General features: G+C 37.2%; 4 protein-coding genes across 4 annotated transcripts; 1 reads left to right on the forward strand and 3 right to left on the reverse strand.

Annotated features, from left to right (window-relative positions):
- The first annotated feature begins 802 nt into the window (after positions 1–802).
- LOC110769244 (membrin-11) lies at positions 803–3,362 on the forward strand. The gene is made up of 4 exons (XM_021973181.2): positions 803–1,198; positions 1,479–1,599; positions 1,688–1,837; positions 2,884–3,362. Exons 1-4 carry the CDS (start codon positions 951–953, stop codon positions 3,043–3,045), a joined length of 681 nt encoding a protein of 226 aa, XP_021828873.1. The 5' UTR covers positions 803–950; the 3' UTR covers positions 3,046–3,362.
- A 380-nt stretch (positions 3,363–3,742) lies between these two features.
- On the reverse strand, positions 3,743–6,589 carry LOC110769260 (zinc finger CCCH domain-containing protein 48-like). Its single transcript, XM_021973197.2, has 6 exons — positions 6,345–6,589; positions 5,372–5,879; positions 5,084–5,269; positions 4,893–4,994; positions 4,616–4,765; positions 3,743–4,450 (listed from the first exon to the last, which is right to left on the reverse strand). The coding sequence occupies exons 2-6, from the start codon at positions 5,876–5,878 to the stop codon at positions 4,022–4,024; spliced, it is 1,374 nt and encodes a 457-aa protein (XP_021828889.2). The 5' UTR covers position 5,879; positions 6,345–6,589; the 3' UTR covers positions 3,743–4,021.
- Positions 6,590–7,503: 914 nt separating this feature from the next.
- On the reverse strand, positions 7,504–10,333 carry LOC110769259 (zinc finger CCCH domain-containing protein 48-like). The gene is made up of 6 exons (XM_021973196.2): positions 10,144–10,333; positions 9,177–9,648; positions 8,889–9,074; positions 8,698–8,799; positions 8,419–8,568; positions 7,504–8,209 (listed from the first exon to the last, which is right to left on the reverse strand). The coding sequence occupies exons 2-6, from the start codon at positions 9,645–9,647 to the stop codon at positions 7,778–7,780; spliced, it is 1,341 nt and encodes a 446-aa protein (XP_021828888.2). The 5' UTR covers position 9,648; positions 10,144–10,333; the 3' UTR covers positions 7,504–7,777.
- Positions 10,334–12,243: 1,910 nt separating this feature from the next.
- On the reverse strand, positions 12,244–16,504 carry LOC110769268 (uncharacterized). Its single transcript, XM_088248994.1, has 12 exons — positions 16,412–16,504; positions 16,278–16,316; positions 16,053–16,145; positions 15,842–15,958; positions 14,891–14,986; positions 14,413–14,526; positions 13,996–14,049; positions 13,718–13,765; positions 13,257–13,407; positions 12,901–13,066; positions 12,751–12,820; positions 12,244–12,667 (listed from the first exon to the last, which is right to left on the reverse strand). The coding sequence occupies exons 1-12, from the start codon at positions 16,481–16,483 to the stop codon at positions 12,407–12,409; spliced, it is 1,281 nt and encodes a 426-aa protein (XP_088105120.1). The 5' UTR covers positions 16,484–16,504; the 3' UTR covers positions 12,244–12,406.
- Positions 16,505–16,781: the final 277 nt, after the last annotated feature.

The raw sequence follows: 16,781 nt of genomic DNA on the forward strand, positions 1-16,781 counted from the left end.
ATGTTCATATCTTTCTTATATTTAATATGGGACTAAAAATTGAGGATTTGTTGTAGTATTTATTTATTGGCCACCAAATCAAAGTCCATTTAAATGGGCTAAGTTCGTGTTGTGCTGGACCGATCCAGCCCATTTGACACTTCTATATCTAAGTTTGAATTCACATTACTTATAGATAAAAAATAGAAAAGTTCCCCTAGTTTTATAGAATTGATTTTTTTTTTTTTATAAAAAAATAATGGACTATCACCCCATTTTTATAACTTCCCTGTTTTTTTTTCCTTCAATTTTAAATTCAATGGGGTTTATTCTAAATGTCTAGTTGTCTACTTATTTAATAAAATATGTATTTTTAAAAAGAACTGTTATTTACACTCCAAATTAGTCATTATGCACTCCACATGTATTACTAATGAGTTTCCATCATAGTGGCGGTGGATTCCTCCTCCCCCATGACACCCAGAGGATCGAACCCAATAGGGTTTCTTTTCTCCAATATAACAAAAAAATCCTCATTTATTAAATAAATATAAAAAACGATATACACTGCTGAATTATGGACTTTATTTTATGTCCTACAGTTGGCCAATTTTCTAAGAGCAGAGCAGAGCAGGAATTGAGGATTAAGGGTTGATGTAGCCTCACTACAAATGGGCTTGCCATTTTCATTTTGTGCTTAGATTTGGGTCTATCTACGCTTGATAAACTGGGCTAGAATTTTAGCTAGAGTGATTTGTTGTTAGTTTGGGCCTTTAGCCTCCATTGTCTTCTCTCTGTTTCTTCGTTTCTTCTTCGGGTCTCTCATACATAAACCCCTGAATTAAGGTACCTACCTGTGCTGTGGTGACCAAAATCAATCGAAATTCAATTCAATTCAATTCAATTCTGCGGTGAAACCCAGAAAGAGAGAAAGAAAGAGAGAAACGTCACCAATCGGAATTGCAATTGTAATGGCAATGTCGGTGGAAATCGGAGGAGGGACGTTATCGGAGATATATCAGAGCGCCAAGAAGCTATTGTTGAGAACAAGAGACGGCCTTGAGAAGCTGGAGAGATTGGAGAACGCAGGCGGCATCGACTCCCCGGACCTTTCCACGTCCGTCAAAAGAGACATTTCTCAGATTCAGTCCTTCTGCGCCGACATGGACCGCCTCTGGCGATCTGTTGGCGCCAAATCCCAACGCGATCTCTGGAAAAGGTTGGTTTTCTTTCATTGATCCCTTGAACCTTGATTTGGGTTTTTGTCTTTTGCATTTAATTGTAGTTCGATTTGGTTTTTTTGTTCATGAATTCCTTGAGCCTTGAGTTGGGTTTTTGTCATTTTTGTATATTGTAATTGTAATAGGAATAGTGTTTTTTTTTCATCATCAATTCCTTGAGCATTGAGGTGGTTTTTATATATATCATTTTTGTATATTGTGGTTGTAATTGTAATTGGGCTTCTTTAACTGGATCCTATTTTGCTTCTTGTTACGCAGAAAAGTAGAACAAATAGCGGAAGAGGCTCAGTCTTTGAAAGAAAGTCTAGATAAGTATAATTTGAGGAATCAGAAGAGGGCCCAAGAAGCCAGAGAGAGGGCAGAGTTGCTTGGAAGAGCTGTATGCAACTCCCAACCCTTTTACTTTTTGTTTACTAAATCATTCTCATGTATGCCTTTGTTTAATATGCCTTTGTCTTATGATGTAGAATGGGGAGGGTGCTCATGTTTTGAGAATTTTTGATGATGAAGCACAAGCAAGGGCGTCAGTTCGTAGTTCTTCTCGCATGCTTGAAGAAGCCAGTGCTACTGGAGAAAGTATTCTTAGGAAATATGCAGAACAAAGGGATTGGCTAAAGGTATCACTCATATTTGTGCTCACTGTTATGCACCTCACTTTGCACCAATTATTTGAAAGAAAAACGATAGTGAAATTGCAATTTGTCTCTTGAATATAGTTAAAACATTCATTAATAAGCTTACAGTTAATGGTAGCTCTTCTTTAAAATTGTGCACAATGAGTAGATACTCTGGTTTTATAGAAAATTCTAATTACTATGATAGGACAGCTGTGTACTGTTAGAAAATTGATTGAGTTGGCATTTGAGATTTTAATTAATTTTCAACAGTCAAACGGCAGGATATGATTCATTAGCAAGGACAATTCTTTTAGATGAGTATATGTGATGCAGGACAAGAGATAGAATTAGCGAGGAAGTAGAGAATAGGGAACTAAAACAATGATCAAATTAGGATAACTGAAACCAATATTTTTAATCACTCAATGCATGACAGAAGTCTATCAGTCAACAACTATCATAAATACCCTGCAACTAAGTTCTACTTGAAACACAGTCTGATATGATTCATACTGAATGATTTGAAAACTAGCTGACTAAGTGTGATAATCTCACCACCCATGCATACAGAGAAAATACTTTGATATAGCACTTCCCTAGTTATAGGATTAAATATATGATGAATTGTAACCAAGAGACCTCAGGTGGCTTAACTCCCTGAACTTGAGCACTTTGATACATTGATGATAATTGGAATACTCAATTGCCTCAAAATAAATTTGAAAAAGAACTCAACAATACTTTGATATACCAAGAGAATTTCAGAGGCTTAGCTCACTCACCTCGGGCACTTTGCTGTATTGATGAAGGCTGGAAACCATGATTGCCTCATAATAGAATTGAACAAGATCTAAGAAACATATATAATTTCTTCCATTGGATTTTAGTCTTCCAAGTCATAGGAAATTGAACTCAACATGGGTAAAAAGAAAAAGGAAATTGAAAAGGCCAAGAGCTTTGATACATAACAGTTAGTGATGTATTACATGTTTGTTGCTACTAATGCTTGTTAAAATAATGGTGAATTCTCTGTTGACTTGTTTCAGAGCGCACAACGAAAAGGATTGGATGTCCTGAACACAGTGGGTCTCTCTAACTCTGTTTTGAAGCTCATTGAGAGGCGGAACCGTGTTGATCAGTCGATCAAGTATGCAGGCATGATTCTGACTGTTGTCATTGTTGTGTATCTCATATGGAGGTGGAGGTGATGACCTACGCTTGAAATGTTGCGAGCCTATTTTGTTTCTATTTTGTGGGAAGATGATATAATTTCCTATTGTATGTTCTCCCATTTGAACAACGCAACGAGCTTGTACAAGACAAACTTGTATAAATATGAATTTACGCCCAGTGGTGGTATACCTTTTATTTGATTATTTTGTCTTCACGTGGATGGGTTAAATCTTTGAGTCTGAGGTAGCTGTTTGTTAGTACAAGCTGTTTTGTAATTTGTAGACCCATTGTATATGGTTTGTCTGGTTGACGATGAAGTTGAAAGATGCATCTTACGTTTCAATTGCCAAAATGATGTTCTTTGCATTTGATAAATTTTATCTCTGTATAAGGTTGTCAAATTCAAATGGACCCTTCATTTTTATATATTATTTTGGTAGTAGTCTATGTCTAACCATATTTTCACTTCGTTAGATTGGATTTCTTTTATGAGAATATTTTTGCCCACCACTCTCACTCCATGAGCTTAACCGGTTAAGCCCATCATGGACGCATGTCAAATATTGAGTATACCTTAGGTTATAGTGATGAGCAAAAATATTGATTTCTTTTATACATTAATTCTGCTCGAGCTCTCATACATTTGATAATCCACAATGTAAATTCAAAACTTATATAAACAGAGACCATTATGAAGACAAAGTTCAAATCCAAAGAATTTTGCATTTATCATGAATTTAAATTCTCAATAACGAATCATTTTTCTGATTGAAAAATTTCACTGTACATTACAGTGTACGAACAAGCATCCTAGAGATCATGTATTAAAAATTGATCCCTACATAAATGAACAAAACAAATCTGAATAACTGACTGGCTGTCAAAAATTTAGATACAGGATTGCTACAATTGTTCATTGATGCCTTCACGGCCACCATAGCAATGGCTCATGCGAACTGAAGGAAATGTTCTTGTCTAAAATATTCACGGAACTAGATGGAGTAAAGTAACTCATGAAGACTCCACTTTGACGGCAGGAGGATCCATCCACTTCCAAACAGAAAGGAGACCAGTTGCATCCCCACTGAAGAATAGTCCTCCAGGTCCTACCTCCACCGTCCGAACTTCTTGTTTTGCAAATAATCTGCCTCTTTCAGTGAATGATGGCAGTTCATATATGCGGACAGAATTATCATTGCAAGAAGAAAGCAAGATTGGCTTGCTTTCTGCATCTGTCATTCCGGCAAGATCAAGAACACCCTGCTCTTCGTTGTGAGTGTAGGTCACTTCCAAACCACCTCCTTCAGTGGCAGCCCACACCTTTATCGTGTCGTCCAGGGAGCATGAGAGCAAGAACTGATCCCAGCAAAGAAGAGACATCACCGCACCAGAATGCCCATTTAGTGTCAGAACACCCTGCAAAGTATAAAGGTCCCACACCTGAAACAAAAAGAACATTACAGTAAATTACACGAGGAATTTGAATACAGAAGCACTACATAATCAGATTATTGGAATAAAACATTTTGCTCTCTCTCTTGTAAATAAAGGAGAGGACATATAGTAGAAGCTGACAAAACTTGTTTGTAGATGCCACAAACTTACCTTAATTGTATGGTCCACAGAACCCGAGTAAAGTCTGTTGCGCCCAACAGTTAAACATACCACAGCACCAGTGTGGCCCTTCAGAGTTGCAGCAGGATAAAATGGCGGATTAGTTTCAGTGCTACCTTTCCACACACATATATCACCATTCTGCAATATTAAAAGAAACAGATAAATCAATTGAAAATGGTGTACTATGAATAAAAGGAGGAACATATATCCTAAAATCCCAGCTACGCAATAATTAGGAAAGCTGCAGAATTGTTAGGCTCTTTACCTGTGTCCCGGCGAAAAGCATTTCATTACCAACCACCATAGCATGTACTTGGCCAACAGGTCCATCCAGGTTGAATTCAGAATTTGTCTCAGTATTCCAAACCTGCAACATCAAGCACAATCAGCATACATATTGAAGTTGAACCAACCAAGCTACTAAAAATAAGTGCTCCAGTTACAACAATGAAATACCTTAACAAGATTTGGTACACCAGCAAAAACCCATGGGCCCTCACTAATTAAAGAACCTGCTTCACCACCAAGATCAATCACACTGCCACATTCACCAGTATGGCAGTCCCAAACTCTGGCTGTTCCATCTTTACTGGTTGAATAAAGCTTGTTAGTTCGTTCAGGAAGGGCAATACCAGTGACAGCCTGTTAACATAAATTTCACAATTATTATGATTGTCCAAACTCGGAAATAAAGAGGAACAGAACAAATTAAAAAAGAAAACATATTTCGAAAATTACAAATACCTTCGTGTGCCCTTGGAGCTTTGCCAATATGGAGAACCCCTCACCACGGAACCAGTTATGCAAATACAGGCATCGATCACCTTTCACACAATTTCCATCTACCCAGAACTTACAGACATTTTTCAGAGTACGATTGCTTTTCTGAGGAGCATTGCTTTCGTGAGGAGCATTGATTTTCTGAGGAGCGTTGCTTTTCTGAGTCTGAGCAGCATTGCTTTCTTGAGGAGCATTGATTTTCTGAGGAGCATTGCTTTTCTGATTAGCATTGCATGCATTGCCCTTTCCGGTGGCAGTTCCGTCATTCGTCCAAACAAGAGACGACTTCTTCGAAATTTGAGGGTTCATGGATGAAGGCAGTGCATCCGCGTGCAGGAAACGACAGAATTCCCTTGTGCACCTTCCAGCAGCCCAAAAGGTGCAAACAGTTTTTGAAGGTCCTCCTGCCGGTCGAGCATACACTGATCTTTCTGGTCTATTGGTGTGCCTCCTCACTACCTTAGTGGCCATACTATAAACACAAATTTAGAAAACAATAAGAAATCGCAGAGACACAGCTTCGAAGATTACCCCCTCAAACAGAATTTCAATATTTCATCGATCTTCAGAAAACCCCAAAAATATATGAAACCCGATAAGCCTTGAAATCCAAATCGACGTACGATCACCCTATAAGAATCGAGAAACTAGCGAGGGCGGATTCTTCAAATCCTTTAAATCAATTCGAAAACTTTTCAAACTAGCCAGTCGCCGATCCCAAGGCGTATCCTAAACAACAATAAAAGTAACCCTAAAATCGAAACCCTAGATATCCAGCTTGAGCGAGTATCAAACCCATAACCAAAAACCATTATCCTCAAGAAATAAGCGTTCGGCGAAAAAAATAGCCTCTTGGGTATCAATTAACGGTCGAAAACGAACAAAACCCTAGAAGGAACAATGCGATTGCAGAGACGCGTGAAGAGAAGAAGCAAACCTGATCGATTCGATTGGCCGAGAGCTTTGAGCTTTGAAGCTATTCGATTATCGCCTGGACTGATTTCGAAGCACAGTCAATCCAAATGGACGAACGATCAAAGAGAAAGAAAACGATCACGGAGAAAGAAAGAAAATGCCTTTTGCTTTCGTTGCGATTCAAACCCTAATTGTAAGAAAGAAAATGCCTTTTGCTTTCGTTGCGATTGTAAGCGAAACTTTGATCACACTGGCCTGAAGTTGATCTTCTATGCGTGTATATATAGTTAGCGTAGGCTGGAGACTTTCCAACTGGCGCCAGGAAAGAAGTATTGCGTTCGTTAGACGCGGTGATCGTAGAACTGATCGTGACCGTCCGATATGAAGCAACTATTCCTGACCGTTAGATCTAATCTATTTTTGTCGTTTTGTCTTTATTTATTTTTAAACCAAACTCGCTTTCGGACAAAAAAAAACCTAACTTACTTTTTATCAAAAGCAAATTCTTTGTTGGAAATTATGTTACTAAAACATTTTCACCCATGCCTCTGGAAAATCATAAAGTAAAAATATATTGAATCAGCATGCTAGTGTTTAATAAAATAAAAATATTTAAACTTAAGGAGTTAAAAGGCTTATTCGGATACAAGTAATGCTCCTCTTCCTAACTTTCAAAAAAAAAAAAAAAAACTAAGATATAGAGACAAAAACACCAAACACCATTTTTAAAAGACAGAAGCGCTTTTCGCTACTCAAAAGCACTCTCAAACGAGCCCTTAGATAACATTACAAGATGTTCTTTGCATTTCATAGATTTTATCTCTGTATATTGGTTGTCAAATTCAAATGGACCCTTAATTTTCATTTATTGTTTTGGTAATAGTCTATGTCTAACCATATGTTCACTTCGTTAAATGAGGTCCTAAATTTGAATCCCTTAATTCTGGTCTCGCCTCCTACGTGCAAGTGCCAAGCGTGGCAGCTATCTCAGATTGGATTTCTTTTACCTCCTTTAATGAAAGTTCTTATTGACCGAAAATAGATCGGATTTCTTTTATGAAAATAGCCACCAATCTTAGATTATGTTCGAATCCCTCGAATGACAGACTGGAAGGGGTAAGTAAATTCAAAATTTATGGAAACAGACACCACTCTGATGACAATGTTCAAAACCAAAGAAATGCATGTATAATGAATTTAAATTCTCAATAACGAATCATTTTTCAGATTGAAAAATGTCACTGTACATTGGCAGTGTAAGAACAAACATCACAGAGGGATCATGTATTAAAAATTGATCCCTAAAGAAATGAACACAACTAATTTGAATAGCTGACTGGCTTTAGATACAGGATTGCTACATTTGTTCATTGATGCTTCACGGCCACCATAGCAATGGCTCTTGCAAGCTGAAGGACAAAAAAATATTCACGGAACTGGTTGCAGTAATGTAACTCATGAAGACTCCACTTTGACTGCGGCAGGAGGATCCATCCACTTCCAAACAGAAAGGAGACCAGTTGCATCCCCACTGAAGAATAGTCCTCCAGGTCCTACCTCCACCGTCCGAACTTCTTGTTTTGCAAATAATCTGCCTCTTTCAGCGAATGACGGCAGTTCATATACGCGGACAGAATTATCATTGCAAGAGGAAAGCAAGATTGGCTTGCTTTCTGGGTCTGTCATACCGGCGAGATCAAGAACACCGTGCTCTTCATTGTGAGTGTAGGTCACTTCCAAACCGCCTCCTTCAGTGGCAGCCCACACCTTTATTGTATCGTCCAATGAGCATGAGAGCAAAAACTGATCCCAACAAAGAAGAGACATCACCACACCAGAATGCCCATTAAGTGTCAGAACTTCCTGCAAAGTATAAAGGTCCCACACCTGAAACAAAAAGAACATTACAGTGAATTACCCTAGGACTTTGAATACAGAAGCACTCCATAATCAGATCATTGGAATTTTCTTTATTAAAATAAAAAACAATACAAAAACAAACAAAAACAGAATAAATCATTTTGCTCTCTTGTAAATGGGGCAGAGGACATATAGTAGAAGCTGACAAAACTTGTTTTTAGATTCCACAAACATACCTTAATTGTATGGTCCACAGAACCCGAGTAAAGCCTGTTGCCCCCAACAGTCAAACATACCACAGCACCAGTGTGGCCTTTCAGAATTGCAGCAGGCTGAAATGGCGGACTCGTTTCATAGCTACCTTTCCACACACATATATCACCATTCTGCAATATTAAAAGAAACAGATAAATCAATTGAAAATGGTGCACTATAAATAAAGGAGGGGGAACATATATCCTAAAAGCCCAGCTACGAATTAATTAGGAAAGCGGCAGAATTGTTAAGCTCTTTACCTGTGTCCCGGCGAAAAGCATTGCATTACCAACCACCATAGCATGTACTTGGCCAACAGGTCCATCCAGGCTGAATTCAGAATTTGTCTCAGTATTCCAAACCTGCAACATCAAGTACAATCAGCATACATATTGAAGTTGAACCAACCAAGCTACTAAAAATAAGTGCTCCAGTTACAACAATGAAATACCTTAACAAGATTTGGTACACCAGCAAAAACCCATGGGCCCTCACTAATTAAAGAACCTGCTTCACCACCAAGATCAATCACACTGCCACATTCTCCAGTATGGCAGTCCCAAACTCTGGCTGTTCCATCTTTACTGGTTGAATAAAGCTTGTTAGTTCGTTCAGGAAGGGCAACACCGGTGACAGCCTGTTAACAAAAATTTGAAAATTATAATGATTGTCCAAACTCGGAAATAAAGAGGAACAGAACAAATTAAAAAAGAAAACATATTTCCAAAATTAAAAATACCTTCGTGTGCCCTTGGAGCTTTGCCAACATGGAGAACCCCTCACCACGGAACCAGTTATGCAAATACAGGCATCGATCACCTTTCACACAATTTCCATCTGCCCAGAACTTGCAGACATTTTTCTGAGTAGGATTGCTTTTCTGGGCAGCATTGCTTTTCTGAGGAGCATTGATTTTCTGAGGAGCATTGCTTTTCTGAGTCTGAGAAACATTGCTTTTCTGAGTAGCATTGCATGCATTGCCCTTTCCCGTGGCAGTTCCGTCCTTCGTCCAAACAAGAGACGACTTCTTTGAAATTTGAGGGTTCATGGATGAAGGCGGTGCATCCGCATGCAGGAAACGACAGAATTCCCTTGTGCACCTTCCAGCAGCCCAAAAGGCGCAAAGAGTTTTTGAAGGTCCTCCTGCTGGTCGAGCATACACTGATCTTTCTGATCTATTGGTGTGCCTCCTCACTACCTTAGTGGCCATACTATACGCACAAATTTAGAAACCAATAAGAAATCGCACTGATAAAGCTTCTAAGAACACCCACCCAAAGAGAAACCCTAACTATCAACACAACCCAGATTCTCAAATTCCAATATTTTGCCGATCTTCAAATAACCCTAAAAATCTACGAAACCCGATAAAAATCCAATTCGATGTACGATCACCCTCTAAGAATCGAGAAACTAGCGATGGCGGATTCTTCAAATCCTTTAAATCAATTCGAAAACTTATCAAACAAACCAGTCGCCGATCCCAAGGCGTATCCTAAACAACAATAAAAGTAACCCTAAAATCGAAACCCTAAAAATCCAGCTTGAGCGTGCTGTATCAAACCCATAACCAAAAACCATTATCCTCGTGAAAGACGCGTTCGGCGAAAAAAGTAGCCTCTTGGATATGAATTAACGGTCGAAAAGGAACAAAACCCTAGAAGGAACAATGCGATTGCAGAGACGCGTGAAGAGAAGAAGCAAACCTGATCGATTCGATTGGGCGAAAGCTTTGAGCTTTGAAGCGATTTGATTACCGTTTGGACTGATTTCGAAGCACAGTCAATCCAAATCGACGAACGATCAAAGAGAAAGAAAACGATCACAGAGAAAGAAAGAAAATGCCTTTTGCTTTCGTTGCGATTGAAACCCTAATTGTAAGCGAACTTGAGCACCACTTGTGTATATATAGTTAACGTAGGCTGGACTTTCCAACTGGCGCCAGGAAAGATGTATTGCGTTTGTCAGACGCGGTGTTCGTAGAACTCATTGTGACCGTTCGATATGAATCAACTAGTCCTGGCCGTTGATCTATTTATTTTTGCCCTTTTTCTCACCAAACTAGCTTTCGGAACAAAAAAAATAAAAACCAAACTAGCTTGTTATTAATTCAAAAGCAAATTTTTTGTTTGAAATTATCTAAAAACATTTTCACCCAGGCCTGTGGATAATCATAAAGCAAAAATATAGTGGATCATTATGCTAGCGTTTGATAAAATAAATATATTTAAACTCAAAGGAGTCAAAGGTTTATTTGTGTCGATAGAACTGATATATAAGCCAACTAAGTCATGCATAGTGGAAAAAGAGTTTGACTTGAATACCAGTGGTCTCATGTTTGAAACCACCTTGACACCTTCTAAACTTTGGCAAAAAAAAGTATAGAGATTTAGATAACATTACAATATTAAATTATTTATTCAAACTATTACAATTCATTGCCGAAAATAAATTGAGAAAAAAGAAGAAGAAGAAAACATCCTTGTGTATAGTTAAATTCATTTAAAAAACACTTAATCTAGTTTTATCAAATCCATTCAATCAAATGTTGTCTAACTTTTTAAGGAAATCCAGCCGTGTTATCAAATCCAAATCTTTTCCTTTGATACTCCATCCAAATGTAGTGAGTTTGATGTGAAAAAAACAGAAAGTAAATTTGTGTTTTATTTTTAGTTTGAAAAAGTAGCATATTGAAGATGTAACTTGAACCAAGGTGGTTGGTGTGAGTGGTTTGGCACTCTCATTCCTTAAGAGAGGTCAGGGGTTCAATCCCTGCTCTCATATGGAGTCACCACTTTGGCTAGCACTTTAACCCTTACGGGCTGACCCGGTGTGAGCGGGGATTAGTCTGGGTTGTGATTAAGACTTAAAGGTGCCACCCATAGTTGGGGCCCATCCAGAACCACCTCATGATTCAGATAAAAAAGAAAAGAAAAGATGTAACTTAAAAATAAATTCATATTCTTTTTTATTTTACAAACAAATTGAAATGACCCGTTGTTTGTGTTGATCTCAAACATTAGAAGAGGAGAGGATTGAGCTTTGAAACACAACTTGGATGATAAGAAAGATATGGACTAGGAAAATAGGTCAAAATGTGAACTTGTGCTTTAGAAATGTAAGGGCATGTTTATGTATCAGTAATAGGTATGGAAAGAAAGGGAATGATTTTCATTCCTAACTTCCCCATGTTTACTTGCAATCATGAATGAAAAAATGTGTGGGCCCTACCTCAAAATCCGTAATCACATCCCCTCAAAAACAGGAATCAGATCAACTAGGGGAAGTAGTTGATCCGATTCCATTCATTTTTTCCCTTACTACCTTCCAAAAATACCCTAATCACTTTACGATAATTCCAAAACACCCCAAAGCCTAAAAAAAATTCAATGGTTATTTAATAATCATCGTTGGAAAAGAAAAAAAAAACAATTTTTTTCCCTTTTCACCTTGGTTGCTAGCCTCTACTTGTCTTGTTATGCTTCTTGTCACTATCTCATATTTGTTCTTTTTTTTCCTATTATATTCCTTATATTATTATATACTAGTTTTTTCATTACTCGTCATATAGTATCTTATATTATACATTAGTTATAAAATAAAGTTTTGTCAAATTTCTTTTTTATAATTTACTTAGGTGCAAAATATATATTTATATGTGCAGGGCATTTTAGTAATCAAACTAGTTTAGGTTTTGATTGATGAGAATTAGTAAACAATAACAATGAGAATCAACTCCATTCTTGTGTTGATTTCATTTGATTAGTAAACAGCTTAATTGAAATGATTCTTCCCATACCTGATTCATTACTTCCCCAATTCCTTACTTCCTCCATCTTCAGTAAGTAAACGGCCCCTAATTGTGATGACTTGAGAGTTAAGTTGGAACTTGGAAGTATGATGTTAGCTAACCTAAGCTTAGAATCAAAGAAAAGAAACTCAAGGTTGAAATTTGTTGCTAAATATACTCTATACAATGTGGTTGTTGGTTTCAAGTAACATCTCTTCTTCTGCTTGGATGCCAGTCATGGGAAGAAGCTGATCAAGGCTTGACCTGCTAATCTTATTCCACTCATTTTCTACCCGAAAAAATATCCATTGAAAGCGCCGAAGAATCTCCAATGCAGTGATTGTAAACACCGTCAAGTAGTTGTGACGGAGATGAGAAGACAATTTGTACGTCCATGTGCATCGCAGAACCAGGTTGCTTCCTATTACCCAGAAATATACCTGCATTATGAAAGGGAGATAACATCTCCAGTAAAAGCTCTGTCCACCGGCACGTAACGGTGTCTAACTCACTAACCCCTTACCCATTTTCGTCCATAGAACATGTTTGAAAGCATACTCGATCTGCTGAACTTGAAAATCCGAGAGAAACCACTGTCAAGCAAGGGGTACAGTTGAGATTGAACTGAGAAGATAATATAAAGGCTTCAAAATGGTTGAGAAAATAAACATACCTCAAGTCCCAATCTCGAGCTATATCCCAGTAGAAGGAATAGAGGGAGTTAACAACACTTGACAGAAGCCAAAGTGGGGAGTAGAAGTTTGTCCACCTATCAGGGAAGACATGATATTTAAGGGCCGAAAGAAAAATCACTGGGACCGCAGTCGAATATTTTAAAGCTGAAAAGCAGAGTTGTATGGTGTTAAAAAGATATGACAGTGTTAGCAGAAAAGGAAAGTAGAGCTGAGGTAACTATATTTCAAGCTTGGTTGCAATTTATCTGAAAAAAAAAGGGAAGCCAGAGCATTTAACAATTCACTAGAATCACAACTATAGATAACAAGCACTCAAACTACCAAGAGCTATTACCATTGAAAAGGGTTGTCTTTTCTTTTGTATCCTTGAATTGACGAAGACATTGAAATAAACGGCAAAGATAAGGAAAAACAAGCACTAGGGGGATTGCAATTGAGTGGCTGCCACAAACTGAATCAGCTTCAAGCCATGCGATAGTGGCAACCTGCATAATAAAAGAAATCTCATCTTAATTATATCTGCTAGATCGGGAGAAAATTCACACATACAGGCCAAAGGCTAAAATCAAAGAAATACCAACTTCTAGTAAATTTAGCAAAGACTTATGGTGAAAGGATACAAGAGAGAATTGGACTTGCAGATGGACAAGTCCATTAATAAACGATGCAGAAACACGAATCAGAACTCTAGATATTAAAAGAGGAATGGAAGAATAATCCTCCCAAAAAAACCAAGGTTAGTTGGATTTTGACAATTGACATGCATAAGGAATGAATTCAATGCTAGAACAATACCTGCCTACGAACCATTCTACAAACCGAACGTTCCAAATCAGAAAACACCTGTATACAATTAATAATTAACAATCACAAGAAAAAGGAAGGATAAATGCAATTAATCTTTTAAGAACCAAATTATTTCAATAGTAAAACTCTGAAGGTAAGATGAGAGATTGGAAAGTAGCAACTTAAATCAAACACAATATGTTTAATATTAAATTGACAGAGTGATTGATCAAAGAGAAACATGTGATGGTTTTAAGACAATTACTACAAGAGGTATAGATTCATACCTTTGCCATAGAAGTAAGGATATCAGCCAAAAAAAAGTCAGGAAATGATATTGCCTGCATTTTGTATAGATCAAGTTCATTTAAGTGACAAAAATATTAGCACTATGAATTTCATCCACCAAAAGGCCCCCTCTGATTCTCTATAATAAGTTTTCCTTGGTGGATTATAAGCACAATTAAGAGATCAAATACTTATTGTACTTATGCACCCAAAAAGAAAAATAAAACTTGTCAATTTGAAGGAACCTCAAATTTTAACTTATGCAATCTTGTCAAACGTTGAGCACTATCGAGTCCTGAGTGAAGACAGGCAAGCACAACAGTCCAGATTATAAAATTTGCCCAAAGACAAATTTGTGTGTGTAAAATGTGCCTTTGTCAAGTACCACAGATACAAGCTGCACGACAAACACTTGCCTGCAATGGAAGAGCTATCCTCCGTAGTGTCCTTAACAAGAAGTAACGAGATGACAAATAAAAAATATCAAAGGGGGATATCAGAACCATAGCAACAGCAATATACAGGGATACCTGCAACAAGTACATAGACCACTTAGAAACATTTATCTGTTGTGGAAAATAGAATGTCTAGGCTAGTGAGGCATGATTCTAATACCATAAAACAGGGGCACATAAAATACATACAAAAGAACATATATTTGTAAATTGTACAGCATGATGCAGAGAATTTGCTGTATCACACAGATTCCTAAGACAAAATAGCAGACAATATCCCAAATAAAAAAACCATGAGAGTGATCAATATCTCATACACATCAAAATATTAGAGCAAGGTAAAAAAAAAAACAATGAAAACTACTGTCGTAATCATGCAATCAAAATTCAAGGAAACCAAATCTAGAAGCAAGTTTAAGAGACAAGGCGGATAATACACTGGTTGTAATGCTGCCAATGATACATTTCCATTGGAGTAAAAATAAAGGTGTGCGGTCATGCTAGTAGGGACAATGATTGTCATCCAAGTGCTACACTGCATATAACAAAAGCGAACAATTAGAAGCTCAGCACCAGGAAGGTAAAGGAAGAAAAAGAAACATGCATTGATACTGGTAAGGTCAATTGGGATAAACATACAAGTATAGAGTAACTTATTTGACATAATAATAAGAAATGGAAACAAGTATTAAATGATGCAGTTCATGAATGGAAGAAGGGACAGATTGCTTTGAGAAGGTAATCGCTTACGCGTCACAGGGAAAAAAGAAGGTCACTTACATGTGGTCACTTAGACATTGAGTAACTAATCTTGATTTGCAGTAATGGAATAATATTTTATGTATCTCATAATCGAGTGGTGTAAAGAGAAGAGGCCTAATATAAGGGTTTAGACCAGTAGAGACTTTGAAGGAGCAACTCAGCAGGCCTTGATGTTTTGCACAAGTGTGCACAAATCACATGGTGTAGCAAGGATCTGCCTTGGTGATGCACAAATTACATATACATGCATACAAGTAACATGCACAAGCCCGTACATTGGAACACATGTGCATGCATATACAAATTGTCCATGTGTAAATCAAGAATGAACAATTCCACCCCGGCCTAAAATTATAGAACCTAATTCCTGAAAAACTTACCTTAACCTATGACTTTTTGTCGTAAAACTTACTGTGCACTATATTTCCATATTAAAGGCACCATTTTGGAACTAATGCATAAATCTTTAGAGAAATGGATTAAGATTGCCACGAAAAAGCTGGATAGGTGGTGGTTGCAAATTTTGTTTCTTGCATATAGAGGATCAAAAAAGGCCATTCAAATATTTAACCTCGGCATAAAATTTAATGTTTAATTACAGCCACAAAAGATAAAGAGACCACAGTACCTGCCATATCTCTTTGTGAGTGAGGTGATTTTGATCAAGATCAAATATTTTTGCATAACCAACATTGGACTGTGAAAAAATCCACAAGTTAACTCCCCAGAGCCAAACCATCAAGGTCTGCAACCAAAAAGAAAAGAACTACAGATAAGCTGCTATAAAAATCTTTATCTGGAATTAATAAAAAAGAAGTTTAAAAAATACTAAAGCTCACCACTACGAGGAGAGGGTTATAATACAAAAACACCTCATATAAGAACAAATTACGCAAATCTGCACTCATCCTCATGACAGAATCCCATCCAATCTGTTCGAAAAGAAGAATTCAAGCATAAGCATAGTTACGAAATGATAAAAATTCTCGCCAAACAATGCCTTAAAAGTATCCATAACCTCCTAAAAGTATATTGAGAACAGAAGGATAAGGATTAACACTGACCTTGCAACAACTGAATCCCCATATCATGAAAAGTAGTACCTGAAAGGTTAATGTGCTAAAAGTTCAATAATAAAGATGAAGATCAATGCTATAAGCTTGCAACTGACATAATTAAAAAAATAAAAGAAGCCAACCTTGAACCTCCATAAAAAAGCTGGAGATGGAAATATTGCAGCACTATGTAGCTGTGAACTTGGACTCTTCATCTCTTGGATGTTATATCCAGGGTCAGGTGTGCCTGAAAATTTTCTTATAAAATAAATAATCTAAAAAATGTTTTCAAATTAAGAAAAGCAAGACGAATTTATTACGACCCCAAGTAAGGTTCAAGTATCAAAAGGACATGGAGCTTGAGTATTAAAATGTTGGTCATATAATCTAACAACCATCTGCAACAACTTTATTTCTGAACCAACATGATATGTAATTTACAGAAGCTACGAAATTTGAACACAAAATTACTGTTTAAGATTTTGTCCACCAAAGAAAAAGCAAGCTCGGAAT

The sequence above is a fragment of the Prunus avium genome, chromosome 2 (assembly GCF_965620075.1).
Source record: "Prunus avium chromosome 2, drPruAviu1.hap1.1, whole genome shotgun sequence".
Lineage (NCBI taxonomy): Eukaryota > Viridiplantae > Streptophyta > Magnoliopsida > Rosales > Rosaceae > Prunus > Prunus avium.

Excerpts from the sequence above, each read along its gene's own strand:
- LOC110769244 (XM_021973181.2), top strand. The coding sequence starts at position 951 with ATGGCAATGTCGGTGGAAATCGGAGGAGGGACGTTATCGGAGATATAT. Across the intron at positions 1,600-1,687 it reads CAGAGTTGCTTGGAAGAGCT|AATGGGGAGGGTGCTCATGT; the intron begins GTATGCAACTCC and ends CTTATGATGTAG. Across the intron at positions 1,838-2,883 it reads AACAAAGGGATTGGCTAAAG|AGCGCACAACGAAAAGGATT; the intron begins GTATCACTCATA and ends GACTTGTTTCAG.
- LOC110769260 (XM_021973197.2), bottom strand. The coding sequence starts at position 5,878 with ATGGCCACTAAGGTAGTGAGGAGGCACACCAATAGACCAGAAAGATCA. Across the intron at positions 4,995-5,083 it reads GTGTACCAAATCTTGTTAAG|GTTTGGAATACTGAGACAAA; the intron begins GTATTTCATTGT and ends TTGATGTTGCAG. Across the intron at positions 4,766-4,892 it reads TGCTTTTCGCCGGGACACAG|AATGGTGATATATGTGTGTG; the intron begins GTAAAGAGCCTA and ends TTAATATTGCAG.
- LOC110769259 (XM_021973196.2), bottom strand. The coding sequence starts at position 9,647 with ATGGCCACTAAGGTAGTGAGGAGGCACACCAATAGATCAGAAAGATCA. Across the intron at positions 8,569-8,697 it reads TGCTTTTCGCCGGGACACAG|AATGGTGATATATGTGTGTG; the intron begins GTAAAGAGCTTA and ends TTAATATTGCAG. Across the intron at positions 8,210-8,418 it reads CTGTGGACCATACAATTAAG|GTGTGGGACCTTTATACTTT; the intron begins GTATGTTTGTGG and ends TTTTTGTTTCAG.
- LOC110769268 (XM_088248994.1), bottom strand. The coding sequence starts at position 16,483 with ATGAAGAGTCCAAGTTCACAGCTACATAGTGCTGCAATATTTCCATCT. Across the intron at positions 13,766-13,995 it reads TCCTTACTTCTATGGCAAAG|GTGTTTTCTGATTTGGAACG; the intron begins GTATGAATCTAT and ends AATTGTATACAG. Across the intron at positions 13,408-13,717 it reads GTAGAATGGTTCGTAGGCAG|GTTGCCACTATCGCATGGCT; the intron begins GTATTGTTCTAG and ends TTTATTATGCAG.